The 17,409-nt window shown below is 62.3% G+C and overlaps 1 protein-coding gene across 4 annotated transcripts; it reads right to left on the bottom strand.

Moving 5' to 3' along the window:
• Nucleotides 1-162: 162 nt before the first annotated feature.
• CSRNP2 (cysteine and serine rich nuclear protein 2) lies at nt 163-16,392 on the bottom strand. Of its 4 annotated transcripts, XM_068921381.1 has the most exons (6): nt 11,156-12,584; nt 9,715-9,795; nt 7,319-7,565; nt 6,559-6,818; nt 4,737-5,033; nt 163-4,340 (listed from the first exon to the last, which is right to left on the bottom strand). In XM_068921381.1, exons 1-6 carry the CDS (start codon nt 11,162-11,164, stop codon nt 3,465-3,467), a joined length of 1,770 nt encoding a protein of 589 aa, XP_068777482.1. In that variant the 5' UTR covers nt 11,165-12,584; the 3' UTR covers nt 163-3,464. The 4 variants fall into 4 exon arrangements, with proteins under 4 accessions (XP_068777482.1, XP_068777484.1, XP_068777485.1 ...); XM_068921383.1 differs by lacking the exons at nt 9,715-9,795; nt 11,156-12,584 and adding an exon at nt 16,328-16,392; XM_068921384.1 differs by lacking the exons at nt 9,715-9,795; nt 11,156-12,584 and adding an exon at nt 13,026-13,166.
• Between the last annotated feature and the right edge of the window lie 1,017 nt (nt 16,393-17,409).

Here is a 17,409-nt window from a genome sequence, read left to right as displayed (position 1 = left end):
TCCCCGAGGTGCAGTCCCAGCGCCTGCTCTCGTGCTGCTGAACAGCTGGAAGTTCCACCTGCCTTTGCTTGATTTTTCTTGAATTTGAGCTCCTCGCCCCAGCGAGAGGATTTTGCCCATGTGGCTTTTAATGCCCCTTTAAGATGAGGTTGACTCGCAGTGCAAGTTTGAGCATTTCTTTATTTTTACACTTAAATATTCTCTTTAAATACAGCATTATCACAATGAAAAGAACTTAAAAGGCCAACAAAAAAAAATGCAGGGGGCCTGACAAGCTTTGGATTCACACTGGGGGGGAAAAAAAATGCCACCTGTATACAGTGTGTGAGAGAGAGATGAAGGAGAGTCAGAAGTAGCAGTCACTATTTAAACGAGAAGAGGAGCCAGGCTAGCGCCGGAGCGTTACAACTCGGAAACTAGCAGGTAACGACTGGCTTTCGGATGTGTGATGGCAACACCGCTCCTGCAACAGCTCAGTAGCACCAGAGAGGAGATGGGCTGTTCGGTTTATCATACAGCTAATTGTTTAGTAGGAGCCAGTGTGGTACCAGCGTTAGTGTCAGTGAGTCCGGTGAAAACAAACAAACAAACAAAAAAAAGGCAGAAATGCACTTTCATTGCACTATTAACAGCATAGTTATCTTTGTAAAAATAGAATAAATCCTATTAGTTCTTTGCTTATTGTGAAAGCACCCATCCTAAACAGCAACTTAGGATTCATTCTGTCGTTTCGCGGCGCGCAGCCGAGCCGCTTCGCTTTCCTGGAGCGCGGCCTCCCCTCCCTCGCGCGAGGCTCCTGACCCGGCTTCGTTTGTGTCTGTAGTGTCCAAGGGCTGGGACACAAATCGGGGACGGGAGCGCTGAGTTCGTTAAAACCAAACAACCCCCCCCCCCCCCCAAAGACTTAAACCTATTCAAGTGTCACCGTTTGCTCTGTCATTATTTTGCAGCGCAAAGCTGCTCCGTTTTCCCCCCCACCAGCAGCAGCAGAAATAAAAACCCAACGTGCCCAGCACCGTTGCTGGCCCCAGCGAGCGGGTTCGGCAGCCGGCCGCAGCAGCTCCGGCCTTCGAGACGGCAAATCCCAGCTCTCCCGCCGGGACAGGGCACAGCGCCGTCCCCGGAGGCGAGCGGGGAGCCCTCGCTCCTCCTCCGGCAGCGGCGCGGTCGGACCCCCCCTCCCGGACCCCGGCCACGCGCTGCCCAACGGATAAGGCTTTGTTCCTACCGAACGGCGAGTGTGAATTTAAGCCCTTGTGTCCTGGCCGAGCCGGGGCCGCCGCCGGGCTGCAGAGAAGGGAAGAGGCTGCGTCGTTAAGGCAGGAAGAAAGGAACCGGGGAAAGAGCGAGCGGCTCGCGAACGAAACCTGCAAGGGGCGAGAGCTGTAAAGGGGCTCGGTGCCGGCCGGTTAAGGTGCGCGGCGGCTCCAGGCTTGAGCCCGGCGACAAACCTGCCCGGGGCAATTTGGAAAGGGGCGCTTTTGCCTCTGCCGCGACCCCTTGGGGATGGAAACGGCACCCGCAGGGCTCCATCCCAGCAAGGCGGGACGGGGAGGGTAGGGGAAGAGCTGGTTTTGCCGCACGTAAGGCTCAGTTGTAACCGCTGGCCGGGGCAGCGAGGGGCTTGGGCAGCAAACGGGCTTTAAAACACCTTTCAACTCAGCAAGCGTAACCTGGCTCAGATGGCCCCGGACCTCGGAGAGAGGCTGCCGAACAGCAGCATGAAAAGAGCCTTAAACCAAACCAAACCGAAAAAACCACCCCCCAACCAACCCAAAACAATTAAAGCACTTATTCAGAACAGTTTTTCCCCCCCCCCCAATTCTCTTTGCCTGCTCTCCAGGGCTGGGCAGGGCGGGATGGGGCAGCTCCCCTCCGGAGGAGGGGGCTCCCGCTAGCAGCTCCGCACACCGAAGGCCCCGCGGGCTCTCCGTCGCGCCTCCCGGCGCCGTCAGCTGGAGGAAGCTGTGGAGCCGGGGTCCGGTCCGAACACGTAACTGCGGCGGGAGGCTGCTGCCCTTCGGGGGCCGTGCGGCGAACGGTTAAGGCTGGAGCAAGAGCCGATTCCCCAAGTCGAGCGCGAGCCTGGGTCCTGTCCCCAACCCGGCTCCGAAACGCGGCGCGGAGGAGTTCAACCGGCTGCAGCTGGTTTCAGCAAGCGGCGACGCGGTTCGCCCGCGGAGCGGCTCCCGAGGAAGCAACGGGAACGGCCCGGGGAGGCCGCAAAGTGCTTTTACTGCCTGGCCGAGCCGGGGGAGCGACGCAGCTGGTGAGACGGGAACAGCCTGAAGTCGGCCTCGACCCTTCCTCGAGCGGCGGCGGCGCGCGCGGGGACGGAGGGCCCCGTCCGCGGGCTGCTTCGGTCCCCTGTCCAGCCGGGCCGCGGCCGCCGTCTTGGCAAGGAGCGGGCGCCAAACTCTTCGAGGCGGGCCTGGCGCGGGCACCCGGCGCTGCGCTTCAGCAGGTCGGCTGCTCCCGCTCTCTAGCGCGGCTCAAGCCGGGAACGGGTTGTTATCGAAAGCAAGTAGGTGGGTTTAAAAAAGAAAAGGGAAAAGGAAGAAGCTTTCCAGAAGAGTTTGCGGGCCGCGTTCTCACGCTTCTCGTGCGATTAAAGGGCGACGGCTACCGCGCGTCGGGGGGGAGCCTCGGGCGGCCGACGGGGCTGCGGCGTCGCTCGCGGACGCTGCTCTGTGCCGTGGCCCAGTAAACATTCAGCATGTTGAAGAACAAAATAAAAGTCTCTTCTTGTTCGAAGGAACCAAGAGCGGGCAGGCGAGGGGTGCCGAGCGGGCAGGGCAGCGGGGCCGGCACCGCGGCTCGGGACGGCAGGGCGCACCGGCGGGGAAGCGACCAGGAGAAGCGAGAGGCTCCGGGTCAGAGGCGCGTTTCTGGATGGCGGCGGCGCGCGGACGGCGACCGAGCGATGGTAGGCGACGGCCGAGCCGCAGGCAGCCGGCTCTTCGGGCCGAGGCAGAGGCGGCGGGTCCCGGCGGGAAGGAGAGCCGAAAGGCCGCGGCGACGTCATCGGTTTCGCCCGGGGTTGAGAAGCGGGACGGAGACGCTGCCGCACGAAGACGGTGGAGAAGCGCCGAAGGGGCAGCCCGGCCGCCTCGGCGTCGAGTCCGGCACCGGAAGCGGGGAGCTCGGGAGGGACGAGAACAACAGGCAGCTTCACGCTATTGCTTCTAGGAGACGTAGTCAGGCGGCGGGGAGGGACGCTCGGTCGGCCGGTTCGCGCGTCGGTACTTCCAGCCTTAAACGCGAGGAGCCGCCTTCGCCCGTAGCCTCGCGAGGCGGCCGCAAGCGCTTGGATTCATTTAAAATTGTCTGTACAAAGCAGCCCTGCTGTCCCCCCCCCTCCCACCCCCCCGCAATTAAATAACCTCGAGCGGCCAGCGCCGCTCCGTAAAACGTCGTCAATAAATAGAGAGTGGAGGAAGGAGCGCGGCGGGCCCACGGGCCGCTCACACGGCCAGGGCGGGCCCCAGAGCCCGCTCCTCCGCGGAGGGCGGCTCGCACGCTCTCTCTGCGGCCGGCTCCGGCTCGGGGCGCGCACAGTTTGTGCGGAAGGGAGGAGCGGTCGCCGCTCGGCAGCTCTCGGGAGACGCAGGAGCCTCCGAGGACGAGGCAGCGACTTTTGCGGCTTCGCCCTTGCTCGGGGCAGCGGCGCGGCCGCAAGTCACCAGCGAGGCCACGGGGACGGAGATGACGCTCAGATCCTTCTCATTCGCGTACGAGGAGGGCGCCTCCAGCTCCGCCGCGCCGCTCTCTCCCTTGGCTGCCAGCACGGACCTCTGCTCCACTTGGTAGTAGACCACGGGTCCATTGTTCAAGTAGGGCTGCTCGCCCGCCGCCGAGGTCGCCTGCTCCGAGCTGTCCGCGAAGCACAGGACGGACGAGCCCGGAGGGAGCTGGGCTTGGATGAGGATCGGAGCGCTGAGGCTCGGGCACAAGCCCTCAGGCACGGCCAGAGGTTCCTCGAGGATGCAAACGCCCAGGCTCTCCACGCTGGAGCCGTTGCTGGAGTCTTCTTCAGCCTTGAGCCTCTCCAGCTCCTCCGCCGTCTGCAGGTGCATGACGGCCGTCTCGTTCTCCGCCATGAACTCCTGGAAGTCCTGCGTCTCCGAAGACTGCGTGCCCAGCCAGTCGCTGCCGGAGCCGTGAGCGGACTCCTCTTCCGGGGCTTGGGGCCGCGTGCCTTGGCGCTTGTTCTCCAGCTCCAGTTTCATGATGGTGTGGAGGTAGTGAGTCCGCACTCGGATGGGATTGAATTCGATCCGGCCAGCCATGTTCCCGCAGCCGTCCCTGGAGCAGCCGCAGGGGAAGGACATGCGATCCACCTGGCAGGGAGGGAGACGGGAGACGTTGCAGCAGAGGGACGGCGGCACGAGGGCCCGCGCTCACGCCTTCGTCAGGAGGAACACGCGCGAGGGGGACACCTGCCCTGTTTTCTCAACCGGGGTGCCCAGGGCTGGTCGCAGCTCTCCTTGGGAACAGGGACTGGAGAGCGGGGAAACTTTCCTTGTGAGGGGCCCCCAGGACAAGGCTAGAGCTGCAGGTCTCCTATGATCCCTTCTCAACCCCTTCCTGCAAGCCAGGCGCCAGGAGGACCCCAAGGAGAACCTGAGCACGCCGGCACCGAAGCCGCGACCAGCCCAGCCGGGAGGACGAGGCCCGATGGGGCTCGGCAGCCGCCAGGCCAAGCTTCGACGCTCCCCGGCGCTGTCCCAACTCACCTGGCATTTGATCCCCGCCTGGCTGCAGGCACAGGCCTCCGGATCGCAGTACAGGCGACAGTCACAGCCGCACTCCTCCCGCGACAGGCGGATGGCCCGCAGCTCCTGCTTCTCCTCGGCGTCGATGCGGTGGACGCCGGAGGCTCGGAGCAGGGCCCGGCGCCGCTTGGTGGGCAGCGGCTGCAGGAAGAAGTAGTCATCTACTTCCACGTTCTCCACGTCAATGTCATCGTCCGACACGTCCTCCAGCGTGAGGCCGTCTGCCTCCTCGGACTCGACGGTGCCGTTCTTGGTGAGCTGTGGGGCAGTGGGGCAGAGTTAGCGCCCGCCTGGGCCCCAGCTGTGCCGGGGGGACGCCCAACCCCGGCGATGAGGCACCAGAGGGAGGATTCGGATGCGGTGGAGGAGAACGTCCCTCCGTCTGTCTCCTGGTCCCCTTACGGGGCAACGACACCGTCCCCAACCACCCGCCCTGCGCGCGGGCCAGCTCGGAGCCTTCCTCGGTCCCCGAAAGCGAGCGGCGAAGACCCCGCTTCAACAAGCGGCGCCGCGAGGCCGGCCGAGGCCCCTCAGCTGGCAGGGCCAGCGGGAAGGACCGCGCCGTCCCCTCCAGCCACACGTCACTCGGGCTCGCAGCGCTTTACAGGAGAAAAGGCTCGGGGAGGAGGGAAAAAAAAAAAAAAGAGCTTGGAGCAGAGAGTCCCTCTGCCGTCTTCCCTCCGTTACGGCACCCTGCAAACGGCAAGATAAAAGGAGGTCACTGCTTCTTAAAATACCAGGGCCCTGGGAGAGGAGCGGAGCAGAGGCAGCGCAGCTACAGAGCGGCCTCGCGTCCCCCCACCGCGTCTAAACGAGGTGCAAAAGCGACGGAGGGTCTGGATCCAGCTCCCACGGAAAACGTATCGGGGTTCGGGAACGCACCTTCCCCTCCCTGCTCCGTCCCTTCCTCCCCTCGGTGCCCCCCGGGCCCTCCGCTTTCGCTTTACAGGAACCCGAGGCCCTACTGCCAAAAGCGAGCGCTTCGGGAAAGCGGCGACCTACGGGGCGCTGCCAAGAGCTCTCCATCAGGGGAAGGAAACAGAAAAACCTCCAAAAAACCAACGCTTCAGAAAAACAACCGGTCAAATCGCCCGGTAATGAGCACGGGGGCTTTGTGACGGCGGCAGCGCTTTCACGGACCGCCGTTTCTGCCCTCTCTCCCGGCTCGGCCGTCCTCCCCGAAACTCAGCCGCGAAGCCCACCCCTCGGCTCCCCCCCCCGTCTCCATCGCCAGCAGCGCGAGGAGCTGCTGTAAAGGCCTACGTTAAAAAAATAATAATACCGAGGCAGCAGGCTGGATTTGCGTCCCTTTGCCAAGCGGGTTGCCATGACAGCCGGAGCCTGATTAAAGGCTAGCTTTGCAGACGAGCGCATCCGCGCTAAGCAAAGCCCAGTCTCCAGGCAACGCCCGAGGGCGCAGACCGCGCGCCCGGAATCGGGGATCGCTCCGAAAAAAGGCAGAACCACCCGAGATCGAGATCTTCCCTCGCCGCTTCCTCCCAGACCGGAATTTCAGTCCGCCCCGACCGAGGAGCCTGGAGAGGCTTAGATGGAGGATGGGAAGGGAAGGAGGGGGGGGGAAGGGAGGGGGAACAGACTCTAGTCCAGATCAGGCTGTCTCAAGTCGGTGCCAAAAGGCCAGGCCTAGACCTCTCTCCTCCTGCTTGGCCCGTGATTAAACTCTGCCAAAGCTCGGGAGGGCATTTGCCGGCTGCCACATGTCACCACCGCCCCGCAAAGCGGCCGAGAGCGCCCGGGGCCGCCGGCGCTCCCTCAGCAGTACCTTCATCTTTTTGGCATGGAGCTTCTCTTCCTTGAGGTGCTCCCGGAGGATTTCCCGGTGATTCACCTCCTGCTCCTGAGCGAACTCGCAGAGCGTGTACCTGCGGACGGAGTTGTGGCGCTGGGCCATGCCCAGGGAGCTGCCGCCCTGGCTGGGCACGCTGGTGAAGCCCTGGCGCCGGGCGAAGTAGTACACGGTCACCTGGTCGAAACGCACATTCTTCCGGCGTAGCTGCTTCTGCCGCTTCAGGATGGAAGTGGCTGAGGGGAGGGAAGGATCTATTAGAGCAGAAGGTCCCATCCCAAACTCTCACCTTCCCTCCCCGGCTCCAGGCCTTTCCGCAAGCCCTCCGAACGCGCAGACCGCAAGCAGCGGATCGAACGTGGCTGAGGATCTGCCCTGGCTGCGGTGCCAGCAGCGGCCGGGCCGGCTCGAGGTGACTTAGCGGCGTCTGCACGGGCTGGACTCTCCCCTTTGATGCAGTCTAGACATATCCTATTAATTCAGACGCTATTACAACAGAGCACCAATGTCACCCCGCTCAGACACCAAGATATTTCAGCAGGAGACCGCAGAGGGAAGGACAGAAAAGGCGAGGGCGCACACTGGCACCAAGTGCTGCCCTCCGCACCGGGACGGACCTCGGACAACAGCGAAACGACAAATATTTGAACTTTTTTGCCTTCCCGAGGGCTGGCACGACCCGTCTGCACAGCATTGGCGAGGGAACCGGCCCCCGGCCCCCTGCTCAGCCACTCACGTATGAAGCCGGCGGAGCTGGGGGGGTTGACGCTGTCGCAGCTGTCCGCGCTGTCGCTGTTGGAGATCTCATCGTCCGAGTTGGAGACGGGAGAGCCCACGTCCACGTCTTCGAACTTCCTCTTGAGGCTGCCGCTCGTAACCGCATCCATTTGGCTGGGGCTCGCATGGAGAGCCGGAGGGCGGGAAGGGGAGAGCAGCTTGCCGCGAGGTCTCCCGCGCCAGCCCTGGTGGGGCTTTCCAGGTACCTGGGGGCACAAAGGGAAAATCAGCGACCCCCCCCCCAAGACCAACGCTACGCTTGATTTCTCTTCTCATCCCAGCACGAGCGTACGGGGAGGCTCTGGTGCAGCCCACTCCCGTCTCCGGAGCATTCGCAGCCCAAGAGGACCCAGCCTGGAAAGGGCACCAACTTCTAACCTCACCCAGGAAGACCCTCAAGAGAAGCTGCCAGGGGCACCAGAAATAACACACCGTTTTCAAGAGCGCCAGACCACAGAGCAGCAAGCCCGAACGTCGCAGCAACGTTTACAAACGAACCAGGCAACCTTGGGGCAGCAGAGAACCGGAAAGGATCCAGGAAAGCGACCCACAGGACCGCTGGCTGAGGGCTACAACAGGTATCCTGAGCGCCGTTAGGAGCAAACGATTTTCTTGCAGAACCTCAAGACAGAAGCTTGGCGAGGAGTTGACGTTATTTACGCTTTAAGTAGCAGGTTGGTTCCCGTCCTTCGGGGCGGAAAGCGTCGCACGCGCGCCGAGCAGACCGGAGAGACCGGTCTCTCCCCGGTTTCTTTTCTTTTTTGCGCAGCGTCTGCCGCTTCGGCGGGGAAAGCACAGGCGCCGCACGAGGCCCCCGAGACGAGCGCGCGTCCCTAACCCCAAAGCAGGCTTCGCCGCCGGCCGAGCGCGGGTCTCTGACGGCAGCGAGGCAGAGGAGGGCGAACCCTCATACGTAAAACCCCCGTTTAAGTCAAACCGGTTGCAAACTCACAAATCACTTTAAACGACGTGCTGAAAGTGGCTTAAGCTAAGCAAGCTCCGCTCGCCAGCAAAATAATCTCGGCCCCCCCCCAGGGTCGCTGCTGCAGCTAAGGGAAAACCGCGACGCTCGAGACGCTCCGCGAACGAGCCGGGGGCTGCCCAGCACCGCCGCAGCCGAGCGCCTCTGGCGCCTCCGGCCAGACTCTCGGAGCGGAAGGGCGAGAAGCCCCATCGGATTGCGCGGCGAGCGTTTCGGGTGTTTTTCTGCCCCTGTCGTTAACGTCCGGCCGCTCCAGAAAAGGCCGTTCGCCTATGAGAAGCCCGGAAACGCCAGGTCCGGCGTCCTGCAAGGAAGTTTCGGTGCCCGGTGCTGCGCAGCACAGAGAGAAAAAGGAGTTCGCGCTGTAAGGAGCGCGCAGGAGCCAAAACCTCGGGTGCACAAGAGCCAAAAGCTTCCTCCCCGCCGCGGCAGCGAGCCCCGCGGCACTGGGCAGCCGGGGGTCCCAAAACGATGCTGCGTTTCAGTGCGGGAGGGGGGAAAAAAGGGGGGGTACCTGCTTCTCATTACGGGGAGGAATGAGAAATATTTTTCGAGTAACACCGCAGTGCCGGGGGTCCTGGAAGCAACGCACCGACGGATGCGGCCAGGATGCGCGGGGCCCCGAGCCCAGAAGGAAGAGGAAAGCAGCAGGAAGCCGGGGGCTGAGAGCAGGTACCAGGGAGCAGCGAGGAACCGGGGGGAAGGGGGAGGCACTACACAGGATGAGACAGCAGGAACGAGACCTGCTGCTAATTCCTCCGTGCTAGAAAAGCCCGGCCCGAGCGTTCCCCGAACGGAGATCCTTGTTCTCCGTCCGCTCGATTCCTTTTCTCAGCGGGAGAGAGAGAGCAGCTGCTCCTGCACAAAGCCCACAGCAGGATGCGGGGTAAAGGCAAGGGCTAGTTTCATTCATTCATTGGATCGAGTTACTCTCTCCTTCTCTCTTTTTTTTTAAAAGTAGAAAACGCACTTGTGAAAATATTCGCGGCGCACGCACGCGAGCTGCACAAAGGTCCGGGGACCTCAGCAGCCGCGGAGCAGGTTTGCAGGCAGCAGCGGGCGCCGCCGGGACGGCGCACGGAGCAGGGCTCGGCGCGGGAGCGTTGGCCGAAAGGCCAGGAGAGCCGGCGGCAGGGTCCCTGCGCGCAGGCGGCCTCTCCCCGGCCGGGAAAAGGGGCAGACGCTCGGCCTCGCGCTGGGTTTTGCTACGGCTCCGCGGCGGGATCAGGAGCCGCGGAGGCGGCTCGGCGTCCCGGCGCAGCCGAGGGCTTCCTGAAGGTTAAATACTCCCTGGGGCAGCCACGGGGGACGGGAGCTGCCGGCATCGCGCCGGATGGGACCTGCTTTCCGACGGGAAAAGCTGGTGTCCTTACAACAGCGCTGCTCACGCGGGGAGAAGAACCCAGGCACTCGTGCGGGGCAAGCCTTTCCGCCTCTCTCCTCGCCTCCTGAGCCTAAGACACAGCCAGAAAAAACATCTGTTACTGAAGGTGGCAAGGAGTCAAAGGGTGCAGGGGAGGGCGGGTAGAAAAAAGGGCACGCAGCTTTCATTCATTCCGCTTTTAAATGGAGATAAGGCCTCGTGGAGGGACTTCGACTGGAACAGAGAAAAAATAATAATAATAAAAAAAACTTCACTCAAATGCCAGGCAGAGGTTTCCATACCGTGCTCCCCAGGAAACCGTCACATGACACTAATTCCCCTTCTTTCCGCTATTAAACCGCACTGAAAAGGAGCTAACCTAAAAATATTAATTTTTCCATGTCAGCAGTTGCTGGAATTGCCTTTGGGAGTGGGAGCAGGGAGGGGCTCATCGGGAAGGAAGGAGAAGGGATTTGCACGACCGCGGATGCACGGAGAGACTCCCAAGGCGCTGGCTCTAGAGAGGGAAGGTCCAGCCGCCCTTGGGATGCTCCGAAACCTCCGGGGGCAGCACCTTTGCGCCGAGCCCACAGCGAAACCTGCCAGCTCCCAGTTCGACGCTCGCGTACCGGCTTGATTAACGAGCTCGGATTACCACGAGGCATCAACAGCACCGTCAGGCAGCAGAAGAGCCGAGCCCCAGGTTTGCAACCCGGCTGAAACTTAGCAGGGAGCGGTGTCCCCCCCCGTCACCCGCCAGCGGGCTCGGGCCATCAGTCACAATTAAGAGATCCCTACGTCAACTCGTCACCGGGGAAGGCTGCCAAAATCCGCTCCGCTCGCTCGCGAGGGCTTCCCGGCGGCGACGGCAGAGCGCCCAACGGGTGCCACCGAGTGCCAGCCCCGGTTCGGCCGGGAGGCCAGGGAGAGGCGAGGGGCAAGGTTACTTCTCGGTGCGAGCGCTTGATACCTTTGCATCCGCAACTCGCGTTTCGCCTCCTGCCGTTCGTGCGCACGGGGAACCGTCGCCCCCGGCACGATGCCTGCTGGGCTGATGACCCTTAAGCCACGTCGGATGCCACTGCCAGGCTGGTTACTCTGGTTTAAGCCCCAGCTTATCCACCCAAAGCGACCGAAATAGCAATCCCAGAATTAAGAGGGATTTTATTGCAGATATTGGGAATTATTAGCCTGCTTCCCAAGGGGAAGTGCTCTGGGCATGCCTACGGAGAGGAGCCCAGGAACAGCTCTCCGACTAATTCACGCCGGTGGTTTTCCCTCCGTAGACAACCCCAAGAACCCCTCTCCTTTCTGGATGAGACAGGCTTTGCCAAGATCTAGATTTCCCACTGAATCTCATAGGGACCAAAAGCTCCCAAACCTCACCCAACCGGGTAGCTCGGAGGTGACTCAACGCTTCCATAATCTAAAACAGGCTTAATATTATTTACCTTGCCCATAGGGCTGGGGGAGCTGAGGCTCAGGTTTCAGGCTAGCTCCTTGCAAGCTTGGTCCAAAAGCCGCATCACCTTTAGAAGAAAGCTCTCAGCCCGACGTTGTGAACTTTGCATTTGAGGGAGCGCCGACCCCATGGCTAATCCGTCAGCGCTCCGCGGGTGCGACAGCTTTCGTTAGGGTTTCGGGGGTTCGGTTTAAATAACGAAGCTGAGGAAGAACAAGAGGCGAAAGCTGATCCTGCCCCGTGAGGAAGCCCGGGTCGCCTCCGCCGCCCAGAGAGGTCAAACCCTCAATCCACTTCCCGCGTCGACAGCGACTGCATGGAGCTGCATGGAGCAACCAGACGTTTCAGCTTTAAAATAAGAAGGCAGTTTCTGACCTATATACGTGTGAATAAACCCTCTCTCACACCTCAGCACGATCAGAGCGGAGCGGATGGGGCATTGCCTACCGGAGCGTGCAAAAAGCCTAAAACAGGTCGGAGGAGCGCAAAGACTCCATCAACCTCAGCCGGGGCAGAGCTCCCCGGGCCAGCGCTGACAGCCGTTAAAGCCTGGCAGCGAAACAGTAAAGGCCGATTGTTTTAGCAGATGGAAGAGAAGAGGGTGGGATCGAAACGCGAACAGGAAGAAAACGTACATTGCGCCGGGGGTGGGAGGAAGAGAGGGAAGGAGAAGACGACGGAGCAGGAGAGGGCGAACAGCGGGAACCCTAACGGAGAACATCCTCCCCGACCCGGCACCCGTTATACACGCAAATGGGAAAAAAACAAACCACTGCTAAACTCGGGCGATGGCGAGATGCCCACGGGCTGCCCTTGCTCTTCGCACACGCGTTGCCATCGGTGGCAGCCCTGCAGCGATTCAAGGGCAGCGCGTAGCCTTAACCGTAGAGCCTCCCTAGAGACCAGCCAGCCGGGGAATTCAGCCCTCACCGGGGAAGCAGCAGCGTTATAACCCTGTTCTGGTTAATAACAGGCATCTTTCAGACTGGATCATGATACGCAGGAGAAAACCAGAGCGGGGGGGTGGGGGGAATAAATAAAAGAAAATCAAAAGGAGCCCGTTTTATTCCATTGCAGCACTAAACTCGGCTTCTCCTGTTAAGGCGACGTTAAAACGCAAGGCAGGGTTGGCAGGTAAAAGGCGCCAGCCTGCAATTTCACGTTCGCTCGAGCTAAGGAGGACGGCTCTCGGCAGCTCTTTCAAAGGGACGTCGTTTCTCCCGGGGTGGGGGACGAGGCGGCTTTTCTCCAGGCTGAAACCCACGGGGAAGGGGGGGCTTCCCTCCGGAAGTCTGAGCCGCTCGGCTCGCGGACGACCTCGAGCCGTGAGCTCGCTCGTTCCCGGTTCTGCAGCAGGAATAACGGCGCCCGGGGATGACACGGCACCATCACTGCAGAGCAACACGCCCGCTGATGTAACGCGATGTCAGAGGCAGCGGGGAGACAGGCGACGGTGGAAGGAGGAGGGGGGGGGGAAAGAGGGAAAAAAAAAAAAAACAAAACCCCAAAAGACGCAAGCACCTCTCGCTTCGCACCGCGGGCTCCCCGCCAAACGCCGGGAAAGCCGCAGAGCGCCCTGCCTGCTCGGAGCAGCGTTGCGCCCAGCCGGCAGCACACCCGGAGCTCAACCCCAGGACCCCGCGCCCTCGCCAACGGGCAGAGCAAACGCTCTTGGCCGGTAAGCGCAAAGCAGCTCTGCAACCGTCGCCAAACGCACGCAGGCGCTGGCGCCTCTCTGCTAAGGCAAAGCGCCGAACCCACCGAGGGCGGCGAAACGCGTTTGTCGCCGAGGGAGAACAAGCAGTGACCCGCGATCCTCGGCCGGTGGTTCCTCCAGAGAGCGAACGATAGCGGCTCACCTCTTCAAGGACGCGCCGCGCAACGCAGAGCCCGTGGAGCACGTCCCCCGGGGCGGCAGACGGGGTTCGCTCGTACTTTCGCGGGGGCACGGCGCTCTCGAGCCCGAGCTTGACTGGCCAGAGCGGAGCACGTAATCCCTCCCCTGCTGCAAAAAATTAAGCGAGAAAAGCGTTCGCGCTCGAGAAGCTCTGCAGAATTAAACCGGGAGCTGGCAAAAAGGTTAACACCAATCCGATCCGGGGGCACAGCTACCCCTTCCGCATCCGAAGCGGGCGCACGCCGCTCCCTGTCCAAGATGTTGTCAAATCCCAAAGCTATCCAAGGGCAGCAACTAGGGCAGTCACAGCAGAAGCTCGTACGAACGAGCCACAGCAGAGAGATTAACGAATTCCCGCTCCGGTGGGACGGTCCCCGATGCACAGTGCGAAAGGGAAGCTGCTCTGCAAATGTGAAGAGTTCAGCAGTTGCTGCTTAGCTTGTTTACAAATTAGTCATCAGAGGCTTTCCCCAAGGATTCAGTTATTGGCCTCTGCAGCCAAAAGATTTATGGATCTTTCACGCTCCGAGTTGTCTCGGTTTCAAAGGATGCCGTGCTCCGATAAAGCCTCGCAGGTCAACACGCCAGGGATCAGAGTTCAGCCCGTGTCATTCCTTAAACCAACAGGACTCGGGCGAGCCACTGGCCTCGGGTTTTACGACAAACCACGGAAGATTCAGTTTCTGTTCAACGCTGCTGAGAGCGAATGCGGCTAACAAATAAATCTAGGCTACAGCTCCCACAGCAGAAGCACCAGCAGTGCTGAAGCCTGCACTTATGCAACTAGCATCAAAATTAGTAGCAATGGGTCCAGGCTGCCCTAGCGCAAACACCCCTGAAATCACATCTCGGTGTCTACTGCAGCTGGCCAGCTCTTCCTACATCACGACCAGACTTCCTAAGGACAGCGGCTACGGGGAATTCTGGCCTTAACGAAACACTCGGGCCCTTCGCTCATCAGTGCGTCACCAGAACGAAGCCATAAAGGCTGGATCTACCCCACGTCTCGCACAGCCGCTCGATGGACTATCTTGTTCCAAAGACCCTGAAGATGAGGGCAAAGATATGGCGGCAGGGAGAACGTTATCTTGCTCGTCCAGCTTCTCACAGGGGTGAGCGCGAGGTTGTTGAACTGGAACCCGAATGTCTAGATGCTCTTCTCACCTGGGTTACGAGGGGAAGACTTCACACGCAGGCAGACGTACACACCACGGCTCCCTTTGGACGGTAGCCGTAGCTAAGGAAGGCTGAAGGCAGCTAGGCCCTGGCCAGCGACAAGGAGAACAAGGAGCCGCCCAAGCTGGGTCAGCTCCATCCGCTCAGAGACCTCAGCTCCTACCGAAGTAACCCTGGGGCGAGGAGGAGCAGGGCCGTATCGCAATAACTCCCGGGCATCGGCAGAAAGAGACATGCTTCGCTGACGGCTAAAGGAGAACGGATGAACGGGCTCCCGTCCCTAACCAACAGCAAGAAAGTCTTCAACGTCCTCCCTCCCAATGGAAACAGCTCCCTTCCTACTCTTTCTCCCCACTTTGGGAAAGGGGGCTTCTAGCTGGACAGAGTGGAAGTCACTGGGAACAGCAATGAATTCCTCAGCCCCAACAGCAGGAGATTTAACTCTAACCATCTTCCTAAACCTCACCTTACTTCTGAACGCTTATGACGTGTCCACGGCTCCAGCTTTCTCTGCGCAGCAATCCCTTCCCCTCTCACCTCTTGCATTTAGGGACCAAAACAGTGAGAACACCGACCTTCTCTTCTCCAGGACATACCTTCAGCTTAAAATCACCACGATGGTCCTTCGCCCTAGATCTGCTCCAAAACCTCACTAATATACTTCTTCTTCATCATGTGCTCCTTCCTGCAACCAGCCTCCCAAGACCCCGAGGTCCCGTGATGACCTGGCTTCCCAGGGAGGGGGATGAGGAACTCCCTAACAGCCCCATCCAACGCTAGTTGGCCTCCACCACGTAACCGCTCCTTAACCCAAACCTTACACCATCTCCACCCTAGAAGGAACAGCTCCATAGCTGCCTCCCACACTGAGGGAGAAGGAAAAAGACCAGCGACTACCCCATCCGTCACGTTTGCCCACCACTTCCAGAAAAGGAAGACTCCACAAGTGCCCCAAGAGCAGCCGCAAGGCGCAAGAAGAGCAGTTGCGCAGGATGGACGGCACCATCCGTCCATCTTGTATCTTCTCTGCAAGCAAAAGACAGCACCATCAATCCCCCCACTGACTCGCCAAAAACAAGGCACCCCTAGAAGCACCCGCTCCACAGCGGTACCTACCCCGAGGCCCAGGAGAAGATGACCCTGAGGTTGTTCCCTCTTCGAGAGGGAAACCAGCAGCTCCGTACCTACCTGGGGCGAAAGGGCAGCCACATCTGTCCCCTAACTACCCCTGCGGCAGAAGGGCAGCCAGCCGCACCACGGCCGCACGCGCACCTCGGTCAGAGCAACGGGGCAGTTACGGGGCGGCCCGCGCGCCCCGAACCCTCGTACCCACCAGGCACGGCAGTCCCGAACCTACAGCCGGCGCGAACGCAAGGAGGTCCGCGGCCAGCCCTCCCGCCCCGCGCCCACCTCCGCCGGCAGACAACCAGCCCCTCGGCGACCCCAGCCACCGCCGGCGACGACCCCGCGCCCCATCCTACGCCCCCTCCCCAGCTGCAGCGAGGGCAGCGGCCATGACCCGCTCCGCGCCCCCCAGCCCCGCTCACTGTGGGCCCCCCCCTAGAGCGGGGCAACCTGGGTCCCCCGTAGGCACCCCGCTATAGGGGTAGACCCCCGGCTGCCAGGCATCCTGCATCCTCCATATACTCTCCCCCGTAAGAGACCCCCTGGGTGCAGCAAGCAGGGGGGCAGCCCCAGCCCCCCACATCCCCCATATGTTTCCCCCCCCCCCAGCTAGGGGAGGAGGAAGACGCCTCGGCCCCCACCAAGGGCCCCCCCAACTCCCTATAGGCCCCTCAGCTACAGCAGAGGGGGAGCCCCAGCCCCCCCCCCTCCAGCCACAAGTGCCCCCCCACTCCCTATAGGCCCCATGCAAAGGAGGGGAGGGGGAAGAGAGCCTCAGCCCAGCCTCCCCCCACCCTATAGGGCTATAAAGGCCCCCCACGTCCCCTACAGACCCCCCCGGGGGAGGGGGCCCGGGGAGGGGGCCCCCCACCCCCGTGAGGCGACGGGGGGAGGGGCAGCCCCACCCCGCCGCCTCCCCCCCCAAACTCAGAGGCGGGAAGGGCCCCCACCCCGGTCACTCACCGGCTCCGAGGCGCCGGCGGCCGGGCCGGGCCGCGGCGGCGGCGGCGGGGGGTCCGGAGGGAGGGGGGCGGGGGCCGGGAGGGGGCGGGGCGGGGGCGGCTCCCGGGGGGGGGCTGGGGGCGGGGTGGGGGCTCGGCGCGCTCGGGGCTCCGGCCGCGCGGACCCGCCCCGCCGCCGCTCACCGACAACAATGGGGCAGCCGGCGCTGCGCCGCCCTTTATATAGCCCGCGTCACGTGACGGGCGCCGCCCCGCCCCTCTCCGCCAACGCCCGCGCCGCGCCCGCCCCCGCGGCATGCCGGGAATGAGAGTCCGGCGGCGCCGGGGATGCTGGGAGTTGGAGGCGCCCCCCCTTAGTTGCTCCCCACCCACCACGGGGGGGGGGTGGTGGCAGCGCCGGCGCCGCGGGGCACGCCGGGAAATGTAGTGCGGAAGGGTTAGGAGGCGAAAGGGACGGCGGGAGTTGTAGTGCGGGGCGGGGTCCGCCCATGCGCTGCAGGGAGCAGCCCCAGGGCGAGCGCCGTGCAGGGGCTGGGCGGGGGGGTGCAGGGGGACGCAAGGCCTGGCCCCCTCCCCGCTTTGCAGCCCCCCGGAGCAGTGCCAGGGATCCATTCCCCCCCCCCCTTTCCCCCAGACGGACGGGGTACAGCATGCACCCCCCCAGCCGCCCCGGCTTAGCGGGAGGACGCACAGGGGGTCTTCTTTAGGGGCAGCGGGGTCTTACACCCCTCCGAGGCCCCGCTGCGGGCTCCTCTCTACCCCGGCTTTACCACCACAAACCTTCGAGGGAGAGGACTGGGAACGAGGGAAGGCGAAGGGGAGCCCCGGAGCCCGGCGGGGCCGGGACGGCTCCCGGGTGCAGCGACGGGAGCGCGGGAGGAACGGAAACCCAGCTGGAAGGACGGAGGTGGCCAGAACCTGTGTTACGGAGGAGTCTAGACAAGAGATTAGCAAGGCTAGAAACAGAGGCAAGAGGCAAAAAAGCGCCTTATTTCAGAAATAACTGAACAGCTGCAGCTTTAACGATGGAGAGGCCAAAGGGCAGCTCAGTCGAAAAGCAGTCGGATAAGCTGAGCCTCCCGC

The sequence above is a fragment of the Struthio camelus genome, chromosome 28, assembly GCF_040807025.1.
Source record: "Struthio camelus isolate bStrCam1 chromosome 28, bStrCam1.hap1, whole genome shotgun sequence".
In the NCBI taxonomy this organism is placed as follows: domain Eukaryota; kingdom Metazoa; phylum Chordata; class Aves; order Struthioniformes; family Struthionidae; genus Struthio; species Struthio camelus.
The sequence above is the reverse complement of the archived record's forward strand: the minus strand, read 5'-3'. Positions and strand labels throughout refer to the sequence as shown.